A 13167-nucleotide genomic window follows, 5' to 3' on the forward strand; every position below is an offset into this window, starting at 1 on the left:
TATTGCTATTCTTCCTTATTTATGGGGTGGCCTTGGCATATGGTTAGGCTGAGTCACATAAAGGTCATCTTTCCGTGTGCCAGGAAAACCTAAGAAGCCATCATCCAAATTGGCCAGGATCTGCTTTGCCTGTTTTTCCTCAATCCCAGATCTTTTTTTAAAATTACTTTTTATTGGAGTATAGTTGCTTTACAACGTTGTGTTAGTTTCTGCATACAACAACAATTCAAATCTGACTTCTCAGCTCTTAAACTAATGTCAACCTTCAGGGGGCAGAAGAAACACATCAAGTAAGACTAAGTGTCTAGAAAGAGCCTGTCTTGGGCCACTTATAACTGTGGCAACTGCTCAAGACATACTGAATGTGGAGAGAACCCAAAAAGACTGTGAACAAGAAAGAAATGAAGGCAGATCCACCTAGGAGTGGGACCTGGCCCACTTAACAATCCAACTGAAAAGACATATGGGAAAAAGATGGCTTTGGGGCAGTCTTGATTTTTTTTTCCAGGCTTCTTAGAGAAAGAAGCCTCTAAGAGGCCGCACTTAAGCCCTTGCCAGTTTTAGCATGAACAACCAAATGTCTTTGGAATTGAAGTGACCTTACTCAACCTTGTGGAAAAGCATGGCCAAAAATGGAAATCGAAGGGTATGTTTAGCCATCCTTTAAAGACCAACTGAGCAAATATCAACTTGCCTACAGTCATCTCAACAAAACCCATTTCCTAATGAACAAGCCTAATTCATTAAAAGCTGGAACATCAACTTGCTCAAAGAACGATTCATGGAAAACTGACACACCAGTGTTTTATACCAATCAGTTCTAAGGACTGTTTGCTACTACTAAAGGCAAAAAGCCCAGGCAAAGGTAGGACCAGGCAGGACCACTGTAGTCAACTACAGAAAATGTGGGAAGCTGCCCTCAACTGTCAGTGGCTGCCTTGTGGGATATGAACCCAAAACTTCTAAGTTTTCAAGTGAAAGCTGAAATCTGGATTTTTATGTGACTCATGCTGACATTTGCATTTTGGCAAGTGCTTAAAATTAAAACCAAAACCAAAACAAACATGGTGCAGGCCAAACACACCCCATATGCGGCTGGTACTCCCCCCGTGCGTCTGCAGTCTCTGCTGTCCACGCAGGCATTGTCCACTAAACACTCAGGCTTCTAGTCTTGTTGGGGCTCAGATTTGTATCCAAGATGCTTCAAGGCTGACTTCTGAATGCGATTTATTTCACTACTGAGTGTGATTTGCTCTCTGCCCAGTTTCTAGATTTCAGCATGGCTTTGGGGTATTTTTCTAAAACCAAGCTTGAATACATAGCACCAATCATGAAACAAATAATGCCTTTTCTTTTAAAAAGGGCTGTGGGAGTCAGGGAGAGGAGTAGACTTGAAGAGAGTAAGAAATGAAGAGACGGTGAACAGGTCTACTTTAACTAGAAAATAGAGGTAGAGTAACAATAAAATAACAATAGCCATTTTGAGTGGAAACAATCAGCATTTTTTCAGATCATGGTGGCAAGAATTAGGCAAGAACCATATGAAAGGATCACTTAAAATTTTGAGTTATAGTTTCCTTCATTTTAAGAGGAAATTGATATAGTATAAAGTGGCTTTGAAATATTAACTTTTACTTTAAAATATTAATTAAATATTTTTGAGAGATGAGGGGTAGCATTATGAATGTCAAGAAATTGTGTGATGCTTTATGAGTTAGCCTAAATTCCTTTTGATGTTTAGATCCCTTACAGATTGCTACAGGCAGTGACTGTCTGCCCTTTTGTTTTGCTATTGACTTTCATATTTCTAGTACAGTGTTTGGCTCAGAGGAGGTTCTTAGTAAATTGAATGCTTTGAATTATTTAAATGAGTCTCCAGTTTCAAACATTTATGACTTAAATATATATTTCTATCAACTCTAGAAATTGTGTGTATGCTTTGTGTAGTGAAGAGGGGCATGCTTCAGACTTAGAGGAATACAAAACATAGTCTGATTTTAACACCCAAACAGTGTAGTCCATAATATGAAATTTTCCCCTCTCTCCATATCCTTATCTTTTTAAAATATTTAGTTGTGTGTATTATGACAGCAGGTTTCTTCTAGTGTTTTAGTTTCTTGGGCTAGAAGTAATAGCAAATGAAAACAGTCTCTGTGTTTTCCCTGTTGAATCCATATTAAATGGTTTTGGCTGAAAATGCCAGATGCACATTTAAAATAAAGTATTGAGATCATCATAGAGTATTAGGTTTTGACTATGGGAATCTATTTGTAGTTTCCTTCAAAGTGAGGATGCATGGAACAGGGGAGTCCCTTGACATCGGAGGCCTGATGGCTATTACTGGATGAGATTTCTCCCAGCTCCCCATCACCAGCATCATTTCTCCTTGGTCTGTTGAACTACTGTGCTATCTTCCAGCATCTTGAGATACATCAAGCCAGCAGAGAAGCTCTAGGATGAAAGCTCAGATGTTAACTTGAATTCAGTTGTCTGGATCATTTGGTTGGGCAGAGAGGTTTCCCGTCTGGCAACAGGACAACTGTAGACCAATAACTCAGACCACACAGGACCTGTCAAATGGAAAAGGACTTAGTAGTGAACAGTGAAATTTCATTCCTAAGCATCATAGATCATTCTTCCTCATCAACCTTTCCCCTCCCCCGCCCCCGTATGGCTCTTCTTTGAAAGCATTATGCTATCAAGTGAGAAATTCTAGGATATTTTTAAAAGATGGCCTTGAATAATTCCTAGCTTTTTGAAGCTACTAATAATGCAGGAAGTGACTTGTGAGGTCTGGCGTAAATACTAAGAAATACTAAATGTTATTTGAAGGATCATTTATCTTAGGATTGATCAACAAAAGATGCCACATGTACAGAAACTGCCTCATTTTCTCAACTGAATTTCCATCTAAAATGGAGAAATTTCCCAAGTGGTACCAGTTCTTTTGAGTATTACTTAAGGTTCTTTCTCTGGGTGTTGTTTTTTTTTTTTTTAAGATAGATATTTCTATATTGTCTCTGAAGTAATGTGTTTACTACTTCTGTCGTTAGCTACTTATTCATTCATTCATATAACAAATATTTCTAAGCATCAATTATATGCAGGGATATGCTGACACAAACTTATGTAAATATATCAAAAAGAATAAGGGAAAATAAACCCATCTAGCCACATAAATATTAATTTTTAAAAGTTTAAGCATTATGCAAGAATGTATTCTGCAGAGATTATTTTGGCAAGTAACTATGATTTACTGGCAAAGAACTTTGTTCTTGGTGAAATAGCTAAAATATCATTTGCTTTAGTCTATGTTATACTCCGTATTTTAAAGTCAGCTTTGCTGACTATAACTAGAACATAAACTTGTTTTTGAAAAAACCAATGAAAAAAATTTTTCATTGAATTTTATTTCCTACTTAGCCCAAATTTTTCTTTGCAAAAAAAATTCATCAAAGTATTTTTGGGGGCTTCCCTGGTGACTCAGTGGTAAAGAATCTATCTGCTTGCCAGTGCAGGAGACATAGGTTCAATCCCTGCTCTGGGAAGATTCCTCATGCTGCAGAGCAACTAAGCTCATAAACCACAACTTCTGAGCCTGTGTTCTAGAGCCTGGAAGCCACAACTGCTGAGCCCATGTGCTGAAACTACTGAAGCCCACATGCCCCAGAGCCTGTGCTCCACAAGAGAAGTCACAGCAATGAGAAGCCTGCACACTTCAACTAGAGAGTAGCCCCCACTTGCTACAACTAGAGAAATGCTCACACAGCAATGAAGACCCAGCACAGCCAAAAATAAAACAAATAAATAAAAATTTTTTAAGTAGAAAACAATCTTTAAAAAAATATTTTTTTTGTTTTTAAGATCTATGAAAATTAATGGTAATACAGAGGCCCAGAACAAAATATTCAGTGTTTTGGCTTCTTGTTATTTGATTTACAACTCCTTCATCTCTTAAAATACTTTATAATCTTCTTTCCCTCCAATTTCCAATTGAGACTTTATAAAATTAGTGACCCAAAACATTCTAATTTTGTCTTTTAGAGGAATGTCTTGATATAACTTCAGATCATTGGATTTTCCCTAAGATACAATATGAAAGTATAAGTTCTGCTTAATTAGAAAAGTTGAATTTAATTACTATGAATACTGTCTTTTAAGTATATTCAGAATCATTGTTACTTGTGTTTACGTTCTTTAATCTGAAGACATAAATGGTGCCTTTACAAATCTGTTAAAGTGTTTGCTTTTCCGTACTCTTTTGCTATTAGGTGAGTTGGACTCTTGGGATCTGCTTATTTGCCTGTCTTCTAGGACAGCTGGTGGAAAACCCTGCATATCAAAGGAAGACATGTGCCAGTTAAATTTACATCAAAAGGTAAACATTCTTTTTCAAAAAGTGAACAGATTTTATCAGACCTGTAGGTATTTTTTTGAGTTTCCTGTGACCATATTTACTTATTTTAAATTTAAGATGTTTTTCCTTTTTATTATTTATCACAATATAATTGCTTTACAATGTGGTATTAAGATTTCTGTTGTACCACAAAGTGAGTCAGCTATATATCCCTTCTCTTTTTGGTTCCAGTCCCATTTAGGTCACCACAGAGCATGGCACAGAGGTCCCTGTGCTGTTTAGTAGTTATCTATTTTACACACAATAGTGTATTTATGTCACTCCCAACTCATCCCACTCTCCCTTTCCCCCTTGGTATCTGTACTTTTGTTCTCCACATCTGTGTCTTTATTTCTGCTTGGCAAATACATTCATCTATACAATTTTCCTAGATTCCACATATGTGTGTTAATATCCAATATTTGTTTTTCTCTTTCTGATTTAGTTCAGTGTGTATGGCAGTCTTTAGGTCCATCCATGTCTCTACAAATGACACAATTTCATTCCTTTTTAATGGCTGAGTAATATTCCATTGTATTTGTGTACCACATCTTTATCCATTGCTTTGTTGATGGACATTTAGATTGTTTTCATGTTCTGGCTATTGTAAATAGTGCTGTAATAGACCTATGGTTTTTAACACCAATATTTCCTGGTCCATAATGTTGAAAAAAATGTCTTGAAAAATTGGAGCCATTGTATCTTTGAAGAAAGTTTCAATGGCCATTCCTTCTACACTTCACCATTTTGGGGCTTCCCAGGTGGTACTAGTAGTACTGCCTGCCAATGCAGGAGATATAAGAGACATGGGTTTGATCCCTGGGTCAGGAAGATTCCCTGGAGGACAGCATGACAACTCACTCCAGTACTCTTGTCTGGAAACTCCCATAGACAGTGGAGCCTGACGGGCTACAGTCCATGGGGTCGCAAAGAGTCAGATAGGGCTGAAGTGACTTGGGACGCATGCCTGCCTTCAACTTCAACTCCTGCCAATCAATATCCAGTTTTACCCAGTAGGATGCAAGACTTGGCCTAAGAAATAAATAGCCTATGGATTTTTGCTTACCCTGGTCACTTGTTTATCCAAGTAGTAAAGATTTTATTTACTAATTCCTTGTTTTGATGTTTTCAAACTTAAGCTGAATCACAACAAAATTAATAGTTTTTAAATTAACTTTTAAAGTTGACATCCAATATTTACTACTGTGTATAATCTTTTATAAATACTTTTAGAAAAACTAACAAAAGGCTTGCAATATGCTAGTCACTGTGCTGGAAAATTTACATTTTTATGATACCTTTAACAAATCTATGAGAAAAATGTCCAAGCCAATAGTTGTTTTTCAGTAGTAAAAGAGTACTATAGTAGCTCCCCTGATCATTTGATATTTCTGCAATTGACAGTGGTTATCACTCCTTCCTCCTTCTGACTCCTCCCTTGGAGGAACACATTCTTTTGCTTTTTCTTGTACATCTTTGCATCTTTGGCTATCCTTTCTGTGTTCTTCAGAGTCACCTTTCCTCTGTCCATTCTTTAAATGCCTCTGTTCCCCAATATCACCCCTAAAGTTTCAACTATCATTTGTAATTGATGACTCCCAACTCTACATCTGAAGTTCCAAGCAGTTTCCCAGACTTTAGGATATCCTGTATAACTACTCTCTGAACATCTCCACTTAAGTGTCGCACAAACACCTCAGATTCAACGAAGAGTAAATGGATTCATTGTTGTCTCTGGTAAATTCACTTCTGTACTGGCATTTGGAAGCTCTGCAAAACCGCCCTGCGGGTCCTAAGTGTGGTTAACCACTCTGTCACTTCCCAAGATAGAAATTAGCCTTCACCTTTGAGCCCTTTTTCTCCCATGTCATCTGCATTCTGTCAATCACAAATACTAAGGAATTTAACTTCTAAATAGTTCTCAAATATCATACCTACTTTCCATACTTACTACCTTTATTCTGATCAGACAGTCACTATGTGTAACCAGGACAGTTGCCCAAATCTCTTCACTGATTTTTCCAAAGCAAGAATGTTTTGCCCCTGAAATCCATACTGCTCACAGTTATCAGAGTGAAAAATACAAATTGCTGACTTCAGCTGATTACTCCTGTCATTAAAATCTTGCACAGCTTCCCATTTTAGCTACAGAATGAAGTTGACAACATTTGCTGTGTATATCAGTCAGCCCCCAGCAGGAAACAAATGCCATACTCAAGAATTTAACTGAAGAAAAACTAATGAAAGAGCTATTTACAGAGCTTTTGGCAGGAAAAGAGAAACAAAAAGATTCAGAGGCCCTCAGCAACCAGCTACATCGTAAGGCTTTACCACCCTTGATCTGAAGAAGGGTATGTAGAAAAAATGATATAGCAGAACCTAGTAAGAGCCAGAGACAAGAGAGAAAGATCGGTGGGAAAGGGCTATATATGTCGAAGAATGCAACCATCACCAAATCATAGCCCTACAGAGGGAAGCCAGAAAGATAAGAAAGTATTCACCCTCTCTCCAGTCCTACATTGCAGTCTCTTGCCGCAGCCTCCTACCTAGTACCATTCCAAGTGCTTACGGTATTTGTTCCTATCCATTCTTTATATATGAAGAGACCAAAGCACAGAGAAGTTAAGAAAACTGCTTAAATCTTCCTTCCTAATAAATGAAGCACCTAGGATTCAAACTCCAGCAGTCTTACTTTAAATTCTGTGTTCTTAACCATATCACTGTAGAACCTTTCTAAATAAATATTTAGCCACTGTATTTAAACCCTAGTCTAATCAATATTCTTAAAGAATACATAAATTCTAAATGATACATGTTGGATAACTGTCACTTTGGAGCATGAATAATTTGAAGTTTTGTGAATCATGACTTATTTATGTAAACATAAATAGTCAAAACAGAAGTTGCTTCAGATTTGTTTGGTATGTGTTAGGATTGTCAGTGACCTTAGAATGAAGGTCACTGGCTCATGTTAGAATTACTCACCACTTCAGAACTTTGGAATTTAAGTGCTTAATGAAAATTATCTTAAGATCTGTTATAAAAGTGATGAATGACCAGGAGTTTCTCTAGCCAGGAAGAGACTAAAAGGAACTTAAAACGGTATTGGTGGTTCATGTGATGCTAAAAGTGAAGCGAGGTCCCCTCTTTGGGATAACACTAAGTAAGTGGGGCTCTGTCACACCTCTGGCATGTCGTAGGGTTTTAAGAGCAGGGAGACTCACATTTCTAACCCTGAATGTTTATAGAGTTAGCAGTCCTTGAATCTGGGATGCTGTGTTTAGTCCTTGAAGCACTGAGAACTACTGAAAAGCCTCTTATTTTAAAGCTTGTCAGGACATTTTCAGGTAAACATGATGGAGTGATCATCGCATGTGAGAAACGTGCATGATAATAAGACTTTTTTTTTCTTTGATTAGCTAGTTCCCTTCTTGCCATTAATTCTCTTCCTTATGGATAATACCAAACAACTTTCAGAGAAGGTCTGATTTTTGATAAAATAAAATATGTGAACATCTGTACAGATCTAATGAAGAAAAAGAACAGTTTCCTAAGATACAACATGACATGTGATTCACTCTCAATGTTCATGAGAAACCAGAAGAAAAATTTTCCCTGAGTGCTTTTTTACACTTCATGTAAATAGTCCAAATTCAAATGTCTGCTTTCCTTATGAGTTAATGGTATTACTGTGGCTTTAGTTTTTTTTTTTTTAAATAAACCTTTTCTGAATGTTTATAATTAATATTCTACTGTTGCTCTTATTAATGAAATATATCTCAAAATAAGAATGATTTTTTACTTTTGCTTCTGACAGTATGTAATGGAAACAATTTAAATGGCAGATTCCCACAGATTAGGTTTGTAGAAGGTACATTGGGATTGAAATATTTTTAAATGTACATTTCCTTTCTCTCAGTTTGAGCTCAGAAATATTCCATGGCTCAAATGTTATTGTCATTTGTTTCATATATATTCAAATCCTTTCAAAGATACAGAAGCTTTTGTGCCAGGAAAAGCAGCAGTCTCTATAACATGCACACGCACACATACACACAGGTATACATAAAGCATTCAAACCCAATACAAGATCAGTATGTATCAGAAGTGACGCTTCGGTTGGTCGTGATGTGTCCATGTGGGTTCATCAGTTGTAACCTCTCTCTCTGGGGGAGACGCTGATGATGGGGGAGGCTGTGTGTGGGTGGGGGGGCTGGGCATATGGGAAATCTCCGTACCTTCTCTTCAGTGGTTGCCTTGCCCTTAAAATTGCCCAGCTCAAAATAAATTCTATTGAAAATAATTATTGCAGTATTAAGCCAGAGAAGCTCATTGTATACAAGTCGGCTAATCCCAATGAAAACTTCTCTGATTATGTCCCACTTGATAATGAAGCAAATCTTACATATTTTATGATGTATGTAAAAATAAGAATAAAAAGCACTAGGATATGGAAGAACATTATTAGGTTTAACTAATACAAAGTTAAGATATGTGTAATAAAGTTGATTTACCACAGCGGTTAAGACCCATAGTGTCGTGTGTGTTTACTTCTTTGTGTTTATGTAGTTTAACTGCTTAGTTTGGTGCTCGATTCCAGAGTAGAATGGAGATGATACTTCTGGTGTCACGTGTTGCCTGGGTCATGTCATCTGTTTTGACTCTATTAATTCCAAAGGTGTGCTTTGGAGCAAAGAGCAGGGGGAGCATGTCGTTGGGTGGGGGATGCAAACTTGAGAGCAAGTGCTTCCCTTGGCTTGGCTCTGGCTTTCTGAAGCAAGTGCTTTGTTGACGCTCAGTCAGTTCATCATCCTGACGCAAGATCTCATGTGAAAAGTCATCTCTCTGATCCTGCTCATGCTTAGTCACTCAGTTGGGTCCAACTCTTTGCCACTGCATAGATTGTAGCCCACCAAGCTCCTCTGTCCATGCGATTTTCCAGGCAAGAATACTAGAGTGGGTTGGCATTTCCTTCTCCAGGGAATCTTCCTGAACCAGGGATCAAACCTGGGTCTCCCGAATCTCCTGCATTGGCAGGAGCATCTCTCTGATAAGACACAGCAACTACCCTTTGTTTCTGAAATCTGTGTAAGCTGTACTCTGTCTTTGCAGCATCTACACACATTCTTCTGGCCCATTAGTTAAGTTCCTGTAGTTCCTTTTACCAGGGCTCTGCAATTCCTTTGTGTTTGTAGAAGTCAGGATGTCATAACAAGGATGTTGTAAGCATCTGCAACAGTAGCACATTTTCTCTGAGCCCTTCAAGAAGTGGGTGGAGGTTTTAAATAGGGACCTGTGTCTGTACACAGCCTTTCCTGCTTTTTAGCTAATGCTGCTTCTCTTTCTTGGCCCTTCTGTTGTTACAGATTCTATTTAGTCAGTAGCAACTGAGTGATTTTTTTTTTTACCTTAAGTGGAGGAAAATGGTTCAAGTATATGGGCTTTTAAACCTTTTCACAATCAAATTTAGAAGTGTGTTTTGTGTGGTAACAATAACAGCATAAAACCAGTAAAGCTCTATGGTGGACTCCCCAGACCTTTGCCCCTCCCTCCAGCCTCTCTTAGGAATTCTGAATTGAAAACTTTAGGGTTTTATGAAGGCCCTTCTTTTCCTACATTTAGACTCTAACAGTGATCACTTTTGAATTTGAGAAATGTAGACTTCCTAAAATCTATCCACTTTTCTCAATTCTTATATTCCCAAGAATGGGTTCTGCTGAAGCCTGGGCTTTAGTACAGTGTAGATGTGGTACATACATGCAATGGAATATTAGTTGGCCATTAAAAAGATTGAAATAATGCTATTTGCAGCAATGTGGATGGTCAACCCGGAGATGATCATACTAAGTGAAGCAGTCAGACAAAGACAAGTATCATATGATATCACTTATATGCAAAAAAAATTTTTTTAAAGATACAAATGAACTCATCTACAAAACAGAAACAAATTCACAGACTTAGAGACTGAATTATGGTGACCAGAGAGGAAGGATGGGGAGGGGAGGGATAGACTAGGAGTTTGGGGGATTGACATGTACATGCATGCTAAATCACTTCAGTTGTGTCCAACTCTTTGTGTCCCCATGGACTGTAGCCCGCCAGGCTCCTCTGTCCATGGGATTCTCCTGGCAGGAATACTGGAGTGGGTTGCCATTTCCTTCTCTAGGGGATCTTCCCAACCCAGGGATTGAACCCATGTCTCTTACGTCTCCTGCATTGTCAGGCGGGCTCTTTACCACTAGTACCACCTGGGAAACCCCATGTATATATGTCTATGTTTAAAACAGATAACCAATATCTGTTTAAAACAGATAACCAAGGACCTACTATATAGCACAGGGAATTCTGCTCAATATTCTGTAGTAACCCAAATGGGAAAAAAATTTAAAAAAAAAATTAAAAATAAAGTAAAATATCATTCATAACACAGAACCTTGCAAATGTAGAGATTCAGTAACTGGATTGAGTCATACGTTATTTATCTTTTGTATGCACATACTAAGTTGCTTCAGTTGTGTCTGACTCTTTGCGACCCTATGGAATGTAGCCCAGCAAGCTTGCTGTCCATGGGATTCTCCAGGCAAGAATGCTGGAGTGTGTGCCATTTCCTCCTCCAGGAAATCTTCCCAACCCAAGGATCGAACCTGCATTTCATGTCTCCTGCATTAGTAGGCAGGTTCTCTACCACTAGCACCACCTGGGAAGACATGTCTTTTGTATAGACTAACTTGAATAGGAAAGTTTACATACACATGAGTTCAGTTCAGTTCAGTTCAGTTACTCAGTCATGTCCGACTGTTTGTGACCCCATGAACCGCAGCACGCCAGGCCTCGTCCATCACCAACTCCTGGAGTCCACCCAAACCCATGTCCATTGTGTCGATGATGACATCCAACCATCTCATCCTCTGTCGTCCCCTTCTCCTCCTGCCCCCAATCTTTCCCAGCATCAGGTCTTTTCAAATGAGTCAGCTACATTATTTTTATGTACACTCAGAAATTAAAATGAGACTATATTAGAAATGGTTTTATTAGGAGAAATTAATTTTTGTTTTTTTATAGAAGGGGTTTTCTGCATTAAAAGTTATAGAGGAATAAAAAATACTCAATCATTGAAAAAAAAAAAGCAGAGCATTAAAAAATTTATGCCTGACCTGAGCTGAAGTTTACAGTTTGCTGAATAAATGGATAGAGTTAACAAGATTGCAAGGATTAGAAAACTTTTAATCGATGAACTGTTTCAAAGCACTTTAAATGAATCATTTTTTAAAAACTACAACTTGTGGTTGAATTGTTGAATTGATCAAAGCTTAGAGCAGAAGTGGTATTTAGAGACCCAAGGCTCTATTTTTCAAATGGAGAAACTGAAAAAGAGAAGTAAGGTGATATGCTCAAGGTTCTGACTGTATTACCCACCCGAAAAGGGACTAAAACCCAAGATTTTGATTCTTTCTCTTTTCTCCAACTGCAACTGAATTCTTTTTATCCAGTCAGGTCAGCAGGTCTGAAAGAAACTCTTAATACAGTACACTCTTAGGATGGGCTGAATTAATTTGAAAGTAATCAATAGTTGGTCAAAAATGAATCTGATTTTCAAGCTAATTTATACTGAATCTTTCTGTTGGTTTTAATGAGGTGTTACCATATTTGGTGTTCTTTGGGGGATTCAGTTGAGAATAGCTAGTTAATCTGTAAATTCCAGAGAGAAGAATTGTTTGTTTGTATTTTTTCTTTATAAATTAAAATATGTGTTTGGATTTATGACTACATTTATAAAGCTTCCCAAGAGCAAGTTTTTGTTAAAATAGAGTTTTGTAGTGACTGGATTTTATACTTGAAGCAATAAATACCTTTCAGTATGATGTGAAAAGTGGTGCAATGGTAAAGAATCTGCCGGCAGTACAGGAGACATGGGTTCCATCCCTGGGTGAGGAAGATCCCCTGGAGAAGAAAATGGCAACCAGTCCCAGTATTCTTGCCTGGGAAATCCCATGGACGAGGAGCCATCAGTTCATGGGGTCGCAAAGAGTAGGACACAACTGAGCACAGACGTAGCATGAAATGAAAAGGTCTTCCTAGGTAGTGCTAGTAGTAAGCAACCCATCTACTAATGCAGGAGACATAAGAGAGGTGGGTCTGATCCCTGGGGTGGGAAGATTCCCCTGTAGGAGGGCATAGCAACCCACTCCAGTATTCTTGTCTGGAGAATCCCTTGGACAGAAGAGCCTGGCGGGCTACAGTCCATGGGGTTGCAAAGAGTCGGACACGACTAAGCAACTTAGCATGAGTGAAAACAATAAATGCTAACAGGTTAAGCATTAGCACTAGATGTCTGTGATTCAATATCATGACTTTGAAGTGTGTCTGTGTTTTAAAAAATGTTCCCAAATATTTTGAAAATTCCCAAGGGCAGTTTTTATCTTTTATTAGCAAATAAACCACTCTATTATTTTGCATTTGAATGTTGACTTACAGAGATTTGAAGATAGGGAGTGAACAGTGTAGGCAATACTTCATACATGTACCCTGTGGGCTGTTTGTGTTTTCCTTGCTTTAGTGTTTATGAATGCTTAACTCATTAAAACTTTTCCCTTTCCTTTCAGGTAAACATATTACCAGAAATACAGCATCAGCTTTGCAGAAAGGAAGGATTATGTCAACTCATTAAAAGATTCCCAGGTAATCTTTCATTTGTTTCCTTATGCATAAATTTGTGAGATATATAGGCTTCCTCAGCAGACACCAACCAAGGAGCCCTCAGATCAGCATAC

The 13167-nt window shown here is 38.0% G+C and overlaps 1 protein-coding gene across 1 annotated transcript in view; it reads left to right on the top strand.

Moving 5' to 3' along the window:
- The window catches only part of CPED1 (cadherin like and PC-esterase domain containing 1), a 313542-nt gene that overhangs the window by 56970 nt on the left and 243405 nt on the right, over nt 1–13167 (top strand). Inside the window, exons 4-5 of the mRNA XM_043463564.1 lie at nt 4272–4378; nt 13000–13075. Coding sequence (XP_043319499.1) covers nt 4272–4378; nt 13000–13075 — 183 coding nt within the window. The remainder of the gene's footprint in view (nt 1–4271; nt 4379–12999; nt 13076–13167) is intronic.

The sequence above is a fragment of the Cervus canadensis genome, chromosome 3 (assembly GCF_019320065.1).
Source record: "Cervus canadensis isolate Bull #8, Minnesota chromosome 3, ASM1932006v1, whole genome shotgun sequence".
In the NCBI taxonomy this organism is placed as follows: Eukaryota; Metazoa; Chordata; class Mammalia; order Artiodactyla; family Cervidae; genus Cervus; species Cervus canadensis.